Source organism: Anolis carolinensis, chromosome 1 (genome assembly GCF_035594765.1).
Source record: "Anolis carolinensis isolate JA03-04 chromosome 1, rAnoCar3.1.pri, whole genome shotgun sequence".
NCBI classification, from domain to species: domain Eukaryota; kingdom Metazoa; phylum Chordata; class Lepidosauria; order Squamata; family Dactyloidae; genus Anolis; species Anolis carolinensis.
The window spans coordinates 39,957,060-39,976,295 of record NC_085841.1 but is presented as its reverse complement, the minus strand read 5'-3'; the positions used below and the strand labels follow the sequence as shown (position 1 = coordinate 39,976,295).

General features: G+C 40.5%; 2 protein-coding genes across 2 annotated transcripts in view; one reads left to right on the top strand and one right to left on the bottom strand.

The window, feature by feature from the left end:
* Positions 1–389: 389 nt before the first annotated feature.
* Positions 390–17,801, top strand: LOC100566596 (carbohydrate sulfotransferase 9). The gene is made up of 2 exons (XM_003216062.3): positions 390–1,118; positions 4,367–17,801. Exons 1-2 carry the CDS (start codon positions 1,028–1,030, stop codon positions 5,179–5,181), a joined length of 906 nt encoding a protein of 301 aa, XP_003216110.2. The 5' UTR covers positions 390–1,027; the 3' UTR covers positions 5,182–17,801.
* Positions 9,837–19,236, bottom strand: part of xdh (xanthine dehydrogenase) — a 73,086-nt gene continuing 63,686 nt past the window's right edge. The window contains exons 33-37 of the mRNA XM_003216063.4: positions 17,685–17,799; positions 15,589–15,654; positions 14,788–14,976; positions 13,874–14,041; positions 9,837–13,100 (exon numbers count right to left, since the gene is read on the bottom strand). Of these exons, the coding sequence (XP_003216111.1) occupies positions 13,050–13,100; positions 13,874–14,041; positions 14,788–14,976; positions 15,589–15,654; positions 17,685–17,799 (589 nt within the window). The 3' untranslated portion in view covers positions 9,837–13,049. The remainder of the gene's footprint in view (positions 13,101–13,873; positions 14,042–14,787; positions 14,977–15,588; positions 15,655–17,684; positions 17,800–19,236) is intronic.

Sequence of the window (19,236 nt, the reverse complement as noted above, 5' to 3'; positions counted from 1 at the left end):
CTATCCAACACGTGAAGCCAAACTAATGTGATGAGAACAATGGCTTTCTGGATTTTAAGTGTAGCACTCCATGGAATTTAGTAAATGTGATGAAGTGGCCAGTAACTTGTACATGGTGTTTATGAATGGAGATCGGTTCCACCTCTGTAACTCAAAGTTAAACAATACTTCAAGTATTGAAAGAACTTCAATACTAAACTCTAGCAATTCAATTGGTGTTCTATAGTTTGGAATAACCAATTAAAGGCATACATTTATCATGAATGTACAGGACAAGAAGTTATGCACATAAGTACACTCATATATATTTGCCACCTTTGTTCATTAGTTTGATCAAATCAACTCATTTAATCAAATAATTGACTAATCAATTTAAATGTTGTAGTCTGTATGGTGGTAGATACACAGGTTGTTACATAGGTTGGGAGAGGAATTATTTGCTCACAAAAACACATGTTTGTTTTATTTTCCCCCATTACCCGCCACTTTCCTGTATCCCTGATATGCACACCTGAATTTGCCATCATTTATCATGAATATGGCACCCTCTGGTGGAAATATAACAATGAAAGGAAAGGCTCACAGATGTTTACTACGCAGTAGCAATATAAACTTAGACAAGATACTTCTTTGATATATAGCACCTTGTATCTCCAATCAGTGCTGTCATCCTAATTGGAGGATTCTAACAGCTTTAGTCCAAGACATAACTATTCTGTACTCTGGTAGGCCATCACAATGTTATGCAACGATGGTAAACCCGTTTCTCTTGTCTATGACTCTATTCATACATAAGAGGGGAATGAAGTTGTGATCTGAGATCTAGTTATTCTTGGATTTATCTGAGTTCTCGTCATAGTTATTTCAGCTAACACAGTCCATGCCTATATAAACAGTACTTTAACCTTCAGCCCTAACGTTTGTATCTTTCCAAAGTAAACACCCAGTGGTACTTTTGTTGACATTGTCTTAGGTTACTTTGAGTCCTTTCATTAGCAGTGCACACATTCATCAGCCAGACAAGACAATGCGCTTCCTCACCCGAGTCTTCATTTTACTTTCCTTTGGGTGCATTTCTCTCCTGTGGTTTCTCTGGAGACACACACCACTGATTCAAGGTAGGATTTCCCACCTGCCCCAGGTGACAAAATTATCTTAAGCAAGTGGAGCACAATGTTCTGCCCATCCAGTTCCATGTCCACCCCAGGGCCAAGAGACTTCTTTTGGACAGGGAACAAAGAACTATATTCAATCTTTTGCAACTCACACAACCCCTCCCAACAGTTACTACACTCTCGAAAGTACTTCTGCAGCTCTTTACCATCTGGTGAGGGGAGACAAATCAGACAGTAAAGAACTGCTTCAACGTGGCTCAGTAAGAAGGAAATATAGGAAGGAGTGGGCTCATGGATGGAATACATACTCCTATTCCATCCCCTCAAAACTACATTCTTTGAACAACTACCTTGCTCCCTTCCTTCCCATTGCTAAGCAACAGCTACCCTCATAGGGCTTGACAGCTACAGGTGGGAGGTTTGGGACATTGCACAGAATAGCATCATGGACCCCAAAAGATGCATATACGCTAAAGCACATTTAAACATGTGCATGTCACAAACAGGATTCTGGCCACAATCGGAAAAGTAATTCCAGCTGAATTCGTGCAATATAGTATTCTCATTTTAAACAGTAGGAATCAGGTGGCCAGACATCTTTACTTTTGAGTATGCTGACTAAGGCTGTTTAGACTTGCAATGCGACCAGGGCCAGCCCCACTATTGAGGCCCCTGACGCCGCCGCCTCGGGCGCAGGCCCGGGGGGGCGCCGTCAGGCTGGGCGGGAGGCGGGGCACCGCCCTGACGGTGCCCCGCCTCCCGCCCAGTGCGCCCTGGCCCGTCTGGCCTTTCCTAGCTGGCCAGACTGCAGCGGAGGTCCCTGCAGGCCGCAATCGCGGCCTGCAGGGACCTCCACTGCAGTCTGGCCTGCTACAAAAGGCCAGACGGGCGAGCGGGAGTAGCGTGGGAGGCGGGGCCAGCTCTGACGCCGCTCCCCCCCGCCCAGCGTGCCTTGGCCCTGCCTCCCACGCAGCGTGGGAGGCGGGGCCAAGGCACGCTGGGCGGGGGGGGGAGCGGCCTCAGAGCTGGCCCCGCCTCCCACGCTACCCCCGCTCGCCCGTCTGGCCTTTTGTAGCAGGCCAGACTTCAGCGGAGGTTCCTCCAGGCCGCAATCGCGGCCTGGAGGAACCTCCGCTGAAGTCTGGCCTGCTACAAAAGGCCAGACGGGCGAGCGGGGGTAGCGTGGGAGGCGGGGCCAGCTCTGGCCCCGCCCCCCGCCCAGCGTGCCCTGGCCCCGCCTCCCACGTTGCGTGGGAGGCAGGGCCAAGGCACGCTGGGCGGGGGGGAGCGGCGTCAGAGCTGGCCCCGCCTCCCACGCTACCCCCGCTCGCCCGTCTGGCCATTTCTAGCAGGCCAGACTTCAGCGGAGGTTTCTCCAGGCCGCGATTGCGGCCTGGAGGAACCTCCGCTGAAGTCTGGCCTGCTACAAAAGGCCAGACGGGCGAGCGGGGATAGCGTGGGAGGCGGGGCCAACTCTGGCCCTGCCCCCCCGCCCAGCGTGCCCTGGCCCCGCCTCCCACGCTGCGTGGGAGGCGGGGCCAGGGCACGCTGGGCGGGGGCGGGGCCAACCCTGGCCCCGCCCCCCTCACTATTCGCCCTGGCCCCGCCTCCCACGCAGTGTGGGAGGCGGGGCCAGGGCACGCTGGGCGGGGCCATGGCGCCGGTGGCGGGGGCGCTTTTCAGCACCCCCGCTTCACATCAAAAAATATCTCCGGCCGGCCCTGAATGCGACAAAGGACTTAGGGAAGGAAAAGACATCCATTAGACTCCTTTCTCTCTTATGATTTATCTGGAGTGACACACCACATGGCCGGTAATGCAAAACATATGCATGATGTATAAATAATAATAATAATAATAATAATAATAATAATAATAATAATAATAATAGATTTTATTTATATCCCACTTTTCTCCCTGTGGGGATTCAAGGAGGGTAACAATCCCACACTTTAGTCATAGTTTTAAAAGCACAATAAAAATTAAAAAAAACAATTAAATAATACAGTGTGAACTAAAGTTAAAACATTAAAATATAAGAAATACATTTAAAATAGCCTTTAAAACTCACAACCCTCCCTCCAAATCCCCACACACTTCCCCAGCAGCATTCCCCTTATTCTTCCCCAAATGCCTGCTGGTAGAAGAAGGTCTTGACCTGCTTGCGGAAGGCCAGCAGGGATGGGACCATCCTGGTCTCCCTTGAGAAAGACTTCCACAGTCTGGGAGCAGCCACCGAAAAGGCCCTCTCCACTTGTTTCCCCCAAACGCACTGGAGCGGGTGGTGGGACCGAGAGAAGGTCCTCCCCAGTAGATGTCTACCAGTAGTGTAGTGTAGTGATGATATTGCCATTTGTGCACAGGTTGCCTCTATATAAATGCAGTGGGTGTCCTATTGGGTTGAGAAGACCTTTCCAACATATATTAGAGCCTGTTACATAAGATAATGGGCAAGTGTTTTTCACTCTTCTGTCAAAAGCTGAATTTACCACATTCTGCTTAACTATAAAAGTGATTCCTTTAGCCAAAAGTTAAATTATAGTATACAGTAGAGTCTCACTTATCCAAGCCTCGCTAATCCAAGCCTCTGGGTTATCCAAGCCAGTTTTGTAGTCAATGTTTTCAATATATCGTGATATTTTGGTGCTAAATTCGTAAATACAGTAATTACGACATAACATTACTTCGTATTGAACTACTTTTTCTGTCAAACTTCTTGTATAACATGATGTTTTGGTGCTTAATTTGTAAAATCATAACCTAATTTGATGTTTAATAGGCTTTTCCTTAATTCCTCCTTATTATCCAAGATATTCGCTTATCCAAGCTTCTGCTGGCCCGTTTAGCTTGGATAAGTGAGACTCTACTGTATATTATTTTTCTATTACACTATTCTATTAACTGTGACAACAGATCATAACTCCTTCATATAAAGTTCTTCTTTAGCTGATCAGGAAGCAAATAACAAGCAAACACCATCAGTAGAATATCTTAGATTTATCACTTTTTTCCTTCACATTTTTCATACGCATTGTACAAAAACCTTTTACAGCCTTTTTTGAAAACATTTTTGAGAAACAGCACATCTAGCCAGACCAACAGCTTATTATTTGCTAGTATTTGATATCACTAAATGTTATTTACTGAAACCAAATACTAATAATATAAATGAATAATATTGATGCTGACCTCAAAGTCATTTACAAGTCATTGATATGGATTAATTCCATGCTCCATATTATGTTTTGCAGATAGTCTGAGTATGAAGGAGGAAAGAGCAAACTCAGCACTGACATTTGATACTCTTCTGCATGTTCAGCAGCTCAGGAAAAAGATGCTGAGGTCCTTCTGCAATAAACATGGCAAAACCAACCAACTTCCTCATACCCAGCAAAAAGCTTCCCAGACACTATCTTCCATGATGGTGAATAACAAACTGCATTTCCTGTATTGCAAAATACCAGGCACTGGGGTGGAAGATTGGGAGAAGCTATTGGAGATGCTGGTGGAGAGAGAAGATGTTACACTGCATATGCCAGTCCCCTACCAGCGACAATTTGGAACCTCTAAGATGCTGAGTCATTACAATGTGACATCAATGGAAGCCATGATGAAATCCTACACAAAAGTTATTTTTATCAGGGAGCCCTTCCAGAGAATCATTTATGCTTACATGCATGGCTTAGCAGAAGGTTTAACCTTTCAGGAGTTTATTCAGTACATCTTAGAGGGTGGATCCATGAATGCCAGTGTTGAATGGACACCGTTAGTTAGCCTGTGCCATCCATGCATCATCCTTTATGACTACGTAGTGGTATTTGGGTTGCTTGGTAGTGAGGTGCACCATTTAATGCTTCGGGCAGGGCTTCCAGAAAGCATCCAGGTTCCTGAATTCATAGACTCAAAAATTCGGTGGACCTACAGCTGGTTGGAAGATCAGATGTTCAAAGAACTCTCTCTTGAACAGAAGAAACAGCTATGCCGTTTTTTTCGGTTTGACTTCGCTGCATTTCATTTCCCCCACAGCTTGCTCTGGGACCTCACTTGCATTTCAGAAAGCAATTAGAAAAAAATGAGAGAGGACTCTCTAATGAAGCAACACCCAAAATACATATCACAATGATAACCTTTATTAGGCTCACTGAGTTATATTATGCCTCACAAGGTTTCCAGGCTCACTCGCTTCTTTATCGGGCAAGAGTCTTAGTATCTACATCTGTTTGAGATGAAGGCTTAAGATATTGCTTAAGGTGGTATGTAGAAGAATTGGTGCTGTAGTGGCTCCATTTCTTTTTGACCATGAAAGACAGAAAGAACTGTTTAACGATGGCACCAATTACACAGAGAGGGAATGAGGGAGTTGAACTCAATTACCTATGGGAGGCCCTTCCAACCCTGCAATTCTCTGATTCTGTGACTGAGGACAAAGTCCATAAGATCCAGCTGAGAAAATTCCTGCTTGATTTGGGACTCACAAAGGCTGATAAAGATCTAGGCTGTCTCTATTTGGTGCAACGCTGCAACGCCACCCCATCCCCATTTTTAGACATAGTATGGTGAGTCTCTTAAGAGGTCTTTGCACTGTTACCATATACTATTATTCCACTTTAACTGGAATGTTTGTAGATATCCTAGGATTGGCAGTTTAAAGAGGTAGATTATGAATTCTCATCCAGGGCACTGTAGTACTTTATCAGAATATAAATCCCATAGTTCTGAGGAAGCAGCCATGGTACTTCAAGTGGAATTATAGTGCTATATTTGAATTCCAGATATATGTTTAGGTGCTACAATGGCTAAAATTTTCCAATGACTGTGAAATTCAGGTTAACTTACCATCTGAATAACTGTGATGTGTTTTGTTGCATGATTAGCACAGATGCGTCTGAGTATATATATCCAGGATTCTGCATCAGGAAACATAAATGTATTGTGTAGCTTTCTCTTTGCAGTTATGTCTCACAATGCTACTATTCCAAAAGCCACCTTGTAAACGGCACAGTTTCCCCAAAATAACCATTTATGTATTATCAGAGTAGTGGAGTTAGTGGTAACATGTTCAGTTATGTTCCTGTAACTGAACGCATCGTGATAGACATCTACAGAACCCTGCTGGCAATGTCCTTGCAATGCATCCAGCTAAATGAAAAAAGCTAATTGCATTTCCAATGATCCCCTTCTCCCATTCACTTATAATAAACCATTGAGATGTGCTGTGTTGTTTACAAGGTGGGTTGAGAAGGAATTTGGACCATTGGGTGGTTACAACATACTTCCAGCCTCCACAATGACCAGCAATGGGAGTTTCAATGGCAAAGATCTGACATTTCCATCACAATTCATACAAGCAATACATTTTTACATATACAGTAGAGTCTCACTTATCCAAGACTCGCTTATCCAAGGTTCTGGATTATCCAATGCATTTTTGTAGTCAATGTTTTCAATATATCGTGATATTTTGGTGCTAAATTCATAAATACAGTAATTACAACATAACATTACTGTGTATTGAACTACGTTTTCTGTCAAATTTGTTGTATAACATGATGTTTTGGTGCTTAATTTGTAAAATCATAACCTAATTTAATGTTTTTGAGGCTTTTCCCTAATCCCTCCTTATTATCCAAGATATTCACTTATCCAAGGTTCTGCCGGCCCTTTTAGCTTGGATAAGTGAGACTCTACTATAGCTTCTTTATCTAGCCTCAGTGTCTCAAGTGACCTGCAAATTTGTTCTTTTATCACAAGTGGCTCTTTCTCCATCTTCAGTCAGGGGATACCAGTTGCTAACATTTGCAGTGATTAATAACATTTAATACTACTTATTTCATTTTTATGAGACATATCCTGTGAGGAGCACATGATGCCATGCTCCTTTTATTTAATGTGATATATTTGTTCAAGAATAGTGTTGGTAGTACAGCGTTATGTTTATAAAATAGTTTGAAAGACGTTGCAGTGACAATAATTCTTACTCTTGAAAACATTAAGCTTTACACATTGGGTATTGGCAAGGAGCAGTACTTCTCAGCGATACAGTGAATTTATAGTTTTACAAAGTATTGTACTAGATGGCCATTTCGATCTTTTCCAATTCTATGATCAGAGCTTGCAAAGCATTTTAAAATAATTGATATTTGTTACAGGGGTTGGAAACTAATTAATTTCAGTTAGTCATCACACTATTAAGAAAGCAACTTATTGCCTGTAGATAACCCATACTTATGCAACTTGGGGTTGTATCAGCATATGAACGTTTAGTCTCTGCAATGCCCCTTGCACCACTAGCATCTCCCCAATGTAACCATTGTTTGATGGGCCATCAGAACACAAAATTCATAGGTTTTCTTGGGAAGGTATGGGGAGGGACAGGACATATTTACTGGTGCAAAACTGCTCAATGTAGCAACAGAAAAAAGATGTTGATGGCAATATGTTGGTGGCACAGGTTGAAAGCTCCTCAGTAGAGTGTCCACATCTTTCTGCTGCAAAGAATGACTGCAATAGAGACCTGCCCTCATCGGTGCTTGCAATCATCCCAGTAAGGAGAATACAGAAGAAGAAAAATGACTGAATTAGAATTTGTTGAATTGTGTGATTATAATTCAAAAGTGGACATACAAGCAGATTGCACTTGTAAGTGTTGTTCCAATCTTAGTTGCAAGTTTGAATGAACTTGGTTGCAAGTTTGAATTCTTTCAAGTTTGCAAGAATTTCAGATTCAGAGACAGAGGAACCATCTTTTTTTCTCCTTTTAACATTTACATTCCAGAAAGAACCTTTCAACAGTAATCCTTTTCTTAGGCAACTGATTGAGTTTAAAAAACATAATTGAATTATAAAGCTTCATGAATCTGTGACAGATCTGTTTTCAGCTGTGAGCTTTAGTGTTTTTTTTGTTTTGTTTTTTTGATCTTTTGAGATAAAACGAGCTTAATGAGTAGAGATACTTCCTTGCGAGTCCTTCATTCATACTCTCACGGATCATGGTCTATTTGAAGTTGGGCAGCCAGGAAAAAGAAACTACGTTTGTTCTTCCTTGGATTTGGGAGGGTGATCAAGAAATAAACCACAGTGTGGAGCTCGGCAGGTGAAAGCGTGGAACAGGCTTGATTACTCTTGCTATAGTCAGGAATGGAGAGGAAGTTTAGCCCTCAATATATTATCATTTTCAAAGACACTATTTCATTATCCCATGAAAGGTTGAGAGGATGAAATGTTGCATTCAGGAATAACTTCTGTAAAGAATAAAACCACTTGTTCTCCCTAAACTATACCTTTTTGCATAATCACTGCTAGCAAATGCCTTGGGTGTGGGACGGGGGTAGAATCATAGAATCATAGAATAGTAGAGTTGGAAGAGACCTCATGGGCCATCCAGTCCAACCCCCTGCTAAGTAGCAGGAAATCGCATTCAAAGCACCCCCGACAGATAGCCATCCAGCCTCTGCTTAAAAGCCTCCAAAGAAGGAGCCTCCACCACGGCCCAGGGGAGAGAGTTCCACTGTCGAACAGCTCTCACAGTGAGGAAGTTCTTCCTGATGTTCAGGTGGAATCTCCTTTCCTGTAGTTTGAAGCCATTGTTCCGTGTCCTAGTCTGCAGGGCAGCAGAAAACAAGCTTGCTCCCTCCTCCCTATGACTTCCCTTCACGTATTTGTACATGGCTATCATGTCTCCTATCAGCCTTCTCTTCTGCAGGCTAAACATGCCCAGCTCTTTAAGCCGCTCCTCATAGGGCTTGTTCTTCAGACCCTTAATCATTTTAGTCGCCCTCCTCTGGACGCTTTCCAGCTTGTCAACATCTCCCTTCAACTGCGGTGCCCAAAATTGGATGCAGTATTCCAGGTGTGGTCTGACCAAGGCAGAATAGAGGGGGAGCATAACTTCCCTGGATCTAGACGCTATTCCCCTATTGATGCAGGCCAGAATCCCATTGGCTTTTTTAGCTGCCGCATCACATTGTTGGCTCATGTTTAACTTGTTGTCCACGAGGACTCCAAGGTCTTTTTTGCACACACTGCTGTCAAGCCAGGCGTCCCCCATTCTGTATCTTTGATTTCCATTTTTTCTGCTGAAGTGAAGTATCTTACATTTGTCCCTGTTGAACTTCATTTTGTTAGTTTCGGCCCATCTCGCAAGTCTGTCCGGATCGTTTTGAATTCTGCTCCTGTCTTCTGGAGTGTTAGCTATCCCTCCCAGTTTTGTGTCGTCTGCAAACTTGATGATCGTGCCTTCTAACCCTTCGTCTAAGTCGTTAATAAAGATATTGAACAGAACCGGGCCCAGGATGGAGTCCTGCGGCACTCCACTCGTGACTTCTTTCCATGATGAAGACGATGCATTGGTGAGCACCCTTTGGGTTTGTTCGCTTAGCCAATTACAGATCCACCTAACCATAGTTTTGTCTAGCCCACATTTTACTAGTTTGTTTGCCAGAAGATTGTGGGGGACTTTGTCAAAGGCCTTACTGAAATCCAGGTACGCTACATCCACAGCATTCCTTGTATCGACCCAACTCGTAACTCTATCGAAAAAAGAGATCAGATTAGTCTGGCATGACTTGTTTTTGGTAAATCCGTGTTGACTATTAGCAATGACCGCATTTGTTTCTAAGTGTTCACAGACCACTTCCTTAATGATCTTTTCCGGAGTGGAATTGCATGCACACTACACCGTGATTATGTGGATGTGATATTTACCAATAAGCAAACTTGCAAAACATTTTAGAACATATTTATTTGTGCAAATTTGTTCATTTCAAGCAAAAAAAATTCAGATCAACACAATATCAATCATTAAGAAAACTCTTAATAGGGTTCTGTAAAGTATTCAGTTAAACTAATGCTAAGTATTTCTTCAAAACCACTCATTCTTATGAGAAGTTACTAACAATGAAAGACACTATTAATCTTACTCTTTTTGGAATCTGCCTTTCTTTTTAAGAAAGGTACGCTGCAGTTATATTTGATTTGTGTAACTTGTTCTACAGTTATGTTAGTTTGCCCTTACTAATCATAAGATTTAGTGGATGGAACAGGTATCAACAAGCACTTGAACAAGGAACACTTTGAGCATTGGAACAACTACTTATTGTGTTTATGGATAACATATATCAGATTGGGGGAAATGGCTCTACTCAGCATGACAAAAACATGGCAATTCTATCTACCATAAAATGTATACACACCACAAATATCTATACAACAAGCACAAGATGGGAGACTTGATCTGTGCACTTCTTTTGTTCCAACACGAAATGTCAACTTTCAGTATAGAATGCTAAGTTTCATTTTTGAAAATAATTAAACATCAGAAGCAGACATACTCTTAAGTAGTAGCATGATAACATTCAGTGATCTTTGTCTAGGATGGTGAGTTAGCATACTTAGGCCAAAATCCTCTTGGCACACTATGCTGGTTGTTTCTACAACACTGTAAGGCAATGTCAGCAGGAAGAAAAGGGCATAGGTACCAAAGCCATAAACAAAAAAAGACATTGGAGAAGGCGGCTGCTCACAACTGGCAGATTTTGACTGCCTTCCTTCACAACCACTGTGTAACTATGGAGAAAAGTAGAACTACTTAAACAGTGTACCAAAAGGATTCCAGCCTAAATAAACATTTAGAAAAACAAAGGGTTAGAGCAAGACTTCCTCAAAGCTGACCTTCTGAAATCAACGGGCGCTTAGCTAGTGGCTCAAGGTTAAAAGTTCTGCAGTCAATTTATCTAGGTCTCCTCCAAATTAACTGTTTGCACTGTCAGTATTATGAGTCATATGCATCTTTAACTGACCAATATCAGATAAAATAGGAGCATCATTCATTAGTAGTGGCAATCAAGGCAACAAAGCAACAATGAATGTTGGCTATGCTTTTGTTCTAGAAGATACGATATCCTGCTTCTTATTTTCTGCAGTCAACCATATATTATATTATTTTGCTGTGTGCTTCAATTCATTTCCTAAGGTGATCATGGAGTTTTCTAGGTAAGATTTGTTTGGGAGGGGTTCATTTTTTCTTTTTCTGAGGCCGAGGGTGTATGATTTCTCCAAGGTCACCCAGTGTGTCCCAATGACTGAGCAGGGATTCAAACCCTGGTCTCCAGAATAGTAATCCTAACCACTACACCATGTTGGCTCTCTAATATATTGTAAATCAAGGGGAAATTACAAAATCTCTACCTTTTGCAACATTTTGTGGCAGATTATGCAGTTCATTAACGTAGCATCTTTCCCCATAAGGCATTTGTGTTTTACTAAATAAGGTATATAGCATAAGGAGTGCAATGTGATATAATTTGGGACAATGGAGTGTGAGCCATGTAAAAGGCATACATGGTTATTGAAATTGTATTCAAGCATCTCTAGCATCAGTAGAAATTGACACATCTTCGGGAAACAGACCTGGGCCAACAATTCTCATTTCTCCAACAGTCAGAGATCAAACCTGTCCAACCGTCAAGGAGTCTTCTCATTTTGCCATCCTTGGAGGGCTCCTCGTGCACTGTTTAATTCAGCAAAGCAATAGCTCAATCTATCAGATTTTTCAAAAACAACATTCTGATCCTTTTAGTTGACTGGACATGGTTCACTTTAATGGTGTCTGACTGAGTCCACCATAATATACTACACACTGCAAATAACCTGACTTCGTGAATCACAGAGACTACAAAGAATGGAACATTATTGCAGAAGAAAGTGGCTGCCAACCTTCCTAGGAAGTTTTCTACAAATTACAGTCGTCCATGGTACCTGATAATCTCAATTTAGTACCAGAAAAGGAATGGGGAAATGTACCATAAGAAACAAGCTTTCTCTGACTTAACAGTATTTACATTGTGGGATTTTTCATAATCCTTTCACATTCCTATACTTGCCCAGTCAAAATGTAGCTTATTCCTTGTAATAGGAGTAGAAGATTGCATCCAAGACGGGAATTGTGTGCATTGATATTGGGCCCCCAAAAGTCAGAAATGTATTTTTTTAAAAAGAAAATAACCCAAATACCTTCTAAGGAGTATTGGAGTGTTTTCACCATATGTTTGTTCCATTATGCTACTTTAGGTCCAGCAGGAGCATTTTAAAAACCTCTTTAAAAGAGCCTCTTCTGAGCTTCAAGTGGCCCAGAAGAACCAAAAACATATAGTGGAAATGCCCTCCATGTCTGCTCACTCCCCATATAATGTATTTGAAAAATGTGGGTTTTTTCCCCTTAGAAAATATGGTGGGTCTGCAGTCCTCCAAGGTCTCCTGGGTGCTAATCTCAGTTTAGATTACAGCCTTCATTTTGTGAGTAAATTGCTAAAATCAACACCTCCTTCTTCCAAGTAAAACTACTCAGATCAGAACATTAGCTAATACTGGTGCAAAACTGCTAACATATTTAGAATTCTCAATGTAGCAACAAAAAAAAAGAATATGTTGGAGGCACAGGCTGAAAACTGAGTAAAGTTTCCACATCTTTCTGATGCAAAGAATGACTGCAATAGGGACCTGCCCTCATTGGTGCTTACAATCATCCCATTAAGGAGAATACGAGGAAAATGGCTGAGTTAGAATTAGTTGAATTGTGTGATTATACTTCAAAAGTGAACATACAAACAGAATGCTGCTCCAATCTTGGTTGCAAGTTTGAATGAACTTGGTTGCCAGTTTGAATTCTTGCAAGTTTGCAGTAATGTCAGATTCACAGACAGAACAACCATCTTTTTTTTTTCCTCCTCTTAACATTTACTTTCCAGAAAGAACCTCTCAACAGTAATCCCTTTCTTAGGCAACTGATTGAGTTAAAAAAAATTGAATTATAAAGCTTCATGAATCAGTGACAGATTTGTTTTCAGCTTTGAATTTTAGAGTTCTGTTTTGGTTTTTTTGGTCCTCTGAAGTAAAACCAGCTTAATGAGTAGAGATGCATTCTTGCAAGTCCTCCATTCATACTCTCACGGACCATGGTTTAAAAGTGCCTGGCTTAGCAGATGGACACTGGACAAAAATAAATAGATAGATAAAATTAATATACATGAAAAAATGGGATAAATATTTAACATGAAATATCTAGGTCAAACCTGAGATTGGTCATGTTCCAGTTGCCAGGTGACAACAGAATAAAGCCCACCTCAGACTGACTGTTTCTCCACCCAAAAACCCAAAGAGAGAAAAACTGGAATGATCTATATTCAGTGGTGAGTTATAGACAACATGTGGTGGAGGGTTGTATATGTGTGGAGTGGACTATCTTAGCTTGATATTGTGGGGCAAGGCCTTCCTCTTGCTGGATCTATGAACTACTTTATATACTCATGTATAAGACAAGAAATACTAGTTTAAAAAATCAACCCAAAAAACCAGGGTTGACTTGTCCATGAGTCAATGTGAGTGCTGTACTATAATTCTTACAAGAAAACCCCCATTATCTCATCTGAGTAGCCCGGCAAAAGAGCTTAGTCCATCTTGGGAGAATCTAAAAGAAGCACAAGCCCCCTGTACTCCCTCCACTATGGCACTTCTGGCCTTTTTGAATTACTGCGTGGGAAAATGTTTGCAGTGACCAAGTGTGATTGGCCTCTAGCAGCAACATTAATGATTCCCCTCTTCGTGGAATGATCCTCAATTTATCCAGAAGTTGTAGCGAAATCCATAATTTTGGCCTTAAACTGCCCTCAGCTTAGGCATGAAATCAACATATACATGAGTATATAAGGTATTCTTAATTATATTACAAGAGATTAAGAAACTAAAAAGGCGTATTAACCTACCATTTTGGTGAAGACGTCAACACAAGCATTGCGAATTCTCTCTGGAGTGGCAGGGCTGTCTAATCTGAAAGGCTCTTTTAGTCCTGATTCTTGCCTGGCAGCAATAATTGCATCTTTAATGGCATAAAACACAGACGCTGATAGGAATAAGGGAGGCTCGCCCACAGCCTACAAGATAAAAAAGGATCAGGCCTTACACCAACCATTTCATATTCACAGCTTAGAGGGAAATTGTTCACATAGGCTACCCATGATATGGAGAATAGTCTTTATCAATTCTTAATGTCAGTATGTTTTCAGCATCCCATTTAGTACCACGATAAGTTCAAAAAGGATACATTGATACATCATCATCATCATCATCATCATCTTTCTCCCAATAATGAAACTCAAAGTGGCTAACAATATATTTAAAAACAATACAGGTTCAAAATAACATTGATTCAAATATACATGTAAATGTTATTTTAAAATGTATTGAGTAAAAACATTTAATATTCAAAACATTTGAATGTATTCAAAATATTCAAATTCATTAAAATGCAATGCAAACATAAAGCAGCACAACACATCAATAAAACCCCATCCAATTCAATTTCTAAAATGCTGGTGGCGCAAGTCCATTTTCAGTTGCAAATGGAAGAAGAGGAATGAAGGAGACATCCTGGGCTCTTTAAAACGGAAGCTCCAAAGACTGGGAACTACCACCAGTCAGAATGCAAAAGACATGAATACTAAGGCTTGGCTTTGTTAGTGTGCTGGATTTGCTATCATTACAGATTTCAATATAAAGCAAAGAAAGGATACATAAAGGTAACTTTATTTGCAAGTTATCATTTCAGTGTTACTGTCTGCTTTAAGTTTGAACACACCACCTGTGTGGAAGACCAGGGATTTCTCCATGTTATACTTACCTTGGACGAATAAATGGCCTTGCTGTTTGGACAGTCCCGGAGAAGAGACACATGGAACTCTGTGGGGATGTCACCAAATGAAGGGATTTTGTACATTCCAGGCCCTCGGGTGTACAAATTGCCTTCTGGGGAATAGCGCAGCTCTTCTAGAGTAAAAAGCCCAACTCCTTGCACAAATCCCCCTTCTATCTGCAAAAGTATATAAAGCACAGATTGCATTCTTATTTGGACATCACCTGGATACAAAATAGGTTTTGGACTCCCACAATATACTAACTTTCTAAAAAAAAACCAAAGTCATGTCACTGTCACAGGTGAAGTACTCAATCCAAGAAGTACAGAAAAGGGCTGTAATTATTTAGTGCTTAAAGAAAAACAATCTTGCAGGTTCAAACTTCTCATAGTCTATATCAGTGGTTCTCACCTTGTGGGTCCCCAGGTGTTTTGGCCTTCAACTCCCAGAAATCCTAAAAGCTGGTAAGCTGACTAGGATTTCTGGGAGTTTTAGAGCACCCACAGGTTGAGAACCACTATATGTTAAAAAAACCTTAAGCTATCTTGTGAGTGCCCTACCCATGTTTTTCCTTTTTCTATCTAGCATGTGAATTGTATAATGTTTCTAAACCTTGATAAACAAATGCAACTTTAAAAAACTGTTGATTAACAATCTCCCATGTCAAATAGTTCATGTGACTGCCACTGATTATGATCCCTGTTTCTGGTCATTGTTGAGTATATTCTGTTTGTTTGCACTCACATTCTTTTCAGCTCAAGAGAACATGGGATTGTTGCATTACTTACCTGCCCAATGTCTATGGCAGGGTTCAGGCTGGTGCCAACATCCATCACGATGTCTGTGCGAAGATTCTAAATATGGACAGGAGCAGGGACAGGACAGACAATAGACAAATTAAGTAAAATACTGTCCCTTTTGATTTTGCCTGTTCACATATTTTGTAATGGGTGTTACAAAATGCATTAGTTATCACCTGAAGATTTATAGGTCAAATCTCAGCCCAGACTCAAATGCATCAAGTTGCCTGGGGCTATGTGGTCACTTCCACCTGACCACAAAAGAGGATACAACATCAAAAAATTGCAGAAGCTACTTTATATATAGATATAAATGCAAATCTTTTGCCAATACCTTTATATCAGTGGTGTCAAACTTATGGCCCTCCAAAAGTTTTGGACTTTGACTCCCAGAATTCCTAACCATTGGATAAGCTGGCTAGGGCTTCTGGGAATTGGAGGTCAAAACATCTGGAGGGCCACAAGTTTGACATCCCTGCTTTGTATGCTCCCATAGAGCAAACACATTTTAAATGTGAGTGCATGTGTTACTTTAGGTCACCTGTAAACTTATAGTGACTTCTTGATTTTCTTAGGTGAGGAATACTTAGAGTTGGTTTGTTATGGTCAATTGCCTTCCTCTGAACTACAGTCTACAGCACTTGATAGTCCTTGGCAATAGTCTCTCATCCAGATACCAACCCAGACTAACCTTGCTCAACTTCCAAGACCAAATGGAATCTGGAGTATTTATCCCTCGTATTTGCAGTTATTTGCTATAGTATAAAAATGCATCTTGCCATAATAGGAAAGACTATGACCAGGTGTTCTGCTCCATCTACCGTCCAAAAGCTAACTGCTAATAGCACTCTCCTTTTCTAAGGTTCTTTAGTTTTAAAGAGGGCTTTTTGATGGCCATTCCCAGGCTCTTGAACTACTTACCTGGACAATCTAAACTAGCACAAACCTTGTGTTCTTTCCACCAGGAATAATGATTTCTAGAAGAGATTTTAGCTTTTCCCGTGCTATAAGTAAAGTTCTTCCTTTATTGACTGGTTTAACATTTTGTGTTTTTAATATACAGTATTTCTGTTTTTATGAAATGTCCTAATGTATTGTTTTATTTGTATTTTTATTCAATCATGTTGTTAACTATGAGTGAAGAGGGGGCAGCCAGAAAGACACAGCTCCATCGTGTCTCCTCCACCAGCAGTTGGGATTGAGCCCCAGAACTGATGGAAGGAGAAGCGGCTATAGAGTCATAAGAGCTAGCAACCTGAACGACACTGCCGCAAAATTTAAATGCTAAAATATCAAAGCTAAAATATTATCCAAATTTAAGCTATTCAGCCAGAAATGAAAAAGAATAGCACAGGATCATATATTTTGACAAATGGTAGATTTGCGTGAAGCCCAAAAGGTAGATTGACGACAAATCTAATAAAGGAAAAGTATAAAGGAATGGTTAACTATGTACCATTTCCTTCCTATTGGCTGCAAATATGAGATATAAACATGATAAATGAATAATAAATAAAATAGATTTGGACTTATCACAGGAACTTCAAATGATATCTTCTATTTTGAGTCTCTTTCTCATATGAGTCTCTCGGAAACAAAGAGTTTCCATAATTATTTGGTGTTGTTTTTTTTAAGGAAGTGCCATTTTTTCCAAATGGGATATTTTAGTCCATTTACATTCCTTGTGATTCTTTTTAGAATCATTTTACTTGTGTTATTAAAATATCTTGATTTGTTATCTTGATCAATTCTCATATTTTATTATTCTTATTGAGTTCTCAGCTTTTTGGGTAATTACTTTTGGGATATCTTCCTACTACTGGGGTCTCTTCCCTTAACCAAGTATTCCACCCTCAGTCTCCAAAACTGATCACAGCAAACTAAACAGTATGAAGAGGAGTGGTAAGTACACTCACACAGAGAGAGAAGTTGAGTCTCAAAGCCATAGTACTAGAAATGAAAACATGTTCCCCACATCCAACACATTATTAAATATCCACCACACACACAAACAAACATGACCATCATCATCACCACCAGCAGCAGCACAAAAATACTCTTAACTATTTGTTTAGCATGTTTACCTTGTGATCACCTGTAAGGCAGTCTATCTCAACCTCAGAACAAGAAACACCATAGGAGAAATAAGCAAAAGCCTTTCCCTCATTCTTCTCAGGGTCATAGTCAAGGTCAGGAATTCTTAAGAGGAAAAATGACAGGAAAAAATAAATCAGACATTTCCTTGAACTCTTTACTCCAGTTTACTAACACAGTCTGTAGAAACAAAGAAAAATACTAATATCAAACAGCTCAGAGAGGTCTGAGGATCAGGGAAATACCTTTTACTAACTAATGTTACAATGAGTGTAAAAATAGTTTTTATTGCTACATAAAATATGTTATACAGGTTTCCATCCTCAGCTGTCCCTCTTTTCCTTTTATGCTTCAGCTACAGCAGACCTTAGCTGTTCATCCTACTTTTTATCATCACCATTCCTCTTTGTGCCATGCTCAGTCATTCTGGATCCCTTCGTATCTGTTTTGCCCTACAACAGAGGTCATGATCCCTAACCAGTGGTCATAATCTGATTGAAGTTCTAGATCATCATATGTGAAGAAACATCCCATTTGGAAAAAAAGCTGCTATAATTCTATGACTCTTCCTCACATCACTCCAAATAATAATACTGGATTGTTTGCAGTGTGATGGAACTAAAACAATGGGAGGCAGCACGTGCCTGCAATTCAAGACATGACAAAGACCATTATTCCGTTCTGCCTGAAGGTTTATACTTTTTCCTACACCAGATGCAATTTTAGGTCAAGGAAGAGGTTCCTGAAAATAGAATCTTACTTTTTATAGGGTAACACTGATCTGAATCCCAAAGTTAAGTCCCAACTAGAGTAGACCATCAGTGTGATTTATCTGTGCATTTACCCACAATTCAACAATTGATTCAGTAGGTCTATTACAGTTTATCCTAAGCAAATACCATAGTAAACATAAAGAACAAAAAGAATGGAGATCAAACGCCTGTCCATCAATAGTTAACATCTAGAGAGGAAACTGAAGAAAGCATGCAGGTCAGTCACTCACAATCGTACTAAACAACAATGTAATATTCAAGGGCCCCAAGTAAGATTTCTGCTTGCTGTCTGAATTCAGGGTGCTTGTAATGCTGTTTAAAGCTTTACATGGCCTTGAACTTGATACCTCTCCTAGCAGATCTCAATTCTCAGGCAGGCATTTACAGGGAGAGAAGCACTTTCAGGTATCAAGACATTCAAAGCTTTAAATATCATCACAAGCAATCTGAATTCAGACAGCAAGCACAAATCTCACCTGGAGCCCTTTAATATTACACAGATATGCTATATTTACAATTTAATTGGCAACATGGAATCCTGGGATCTTGTTTAGAATATTTAGAATTCTCAGACAGAGAGCTCTAGTGCCTTAGCAGATTACACAATCCAGGCTTCCATAAAATGTTGCCATGGCGGTTAAAGTGAAATCATAGTACCATTAACTGTCTAAGATGAATTGTCCAGACCTTGTAGATGGTCTGGACTATTGGTCTCAAATATTCCAAAATTTATTAAACACTGAGCTCTGAGTTTATGGAATTATTATTA

Excerpts from the sequence above, each read along its gene's own strand:
- LOC100566596 (XM_003216062.3), top strand. The coding sequence starts at position 1,028 with ATGCGCTTCCTCACCCGAGTCTTCATTTTACTTTCCTTTGGGTGCATT. Across the intron at positions 1,119-4,366 it reads ACACACACCACTGATTCAAG|ATAGTCTGAGTATGAAGGAG; the intron begins GTAGGATTTCCC and ends TATGTTTTGCAG.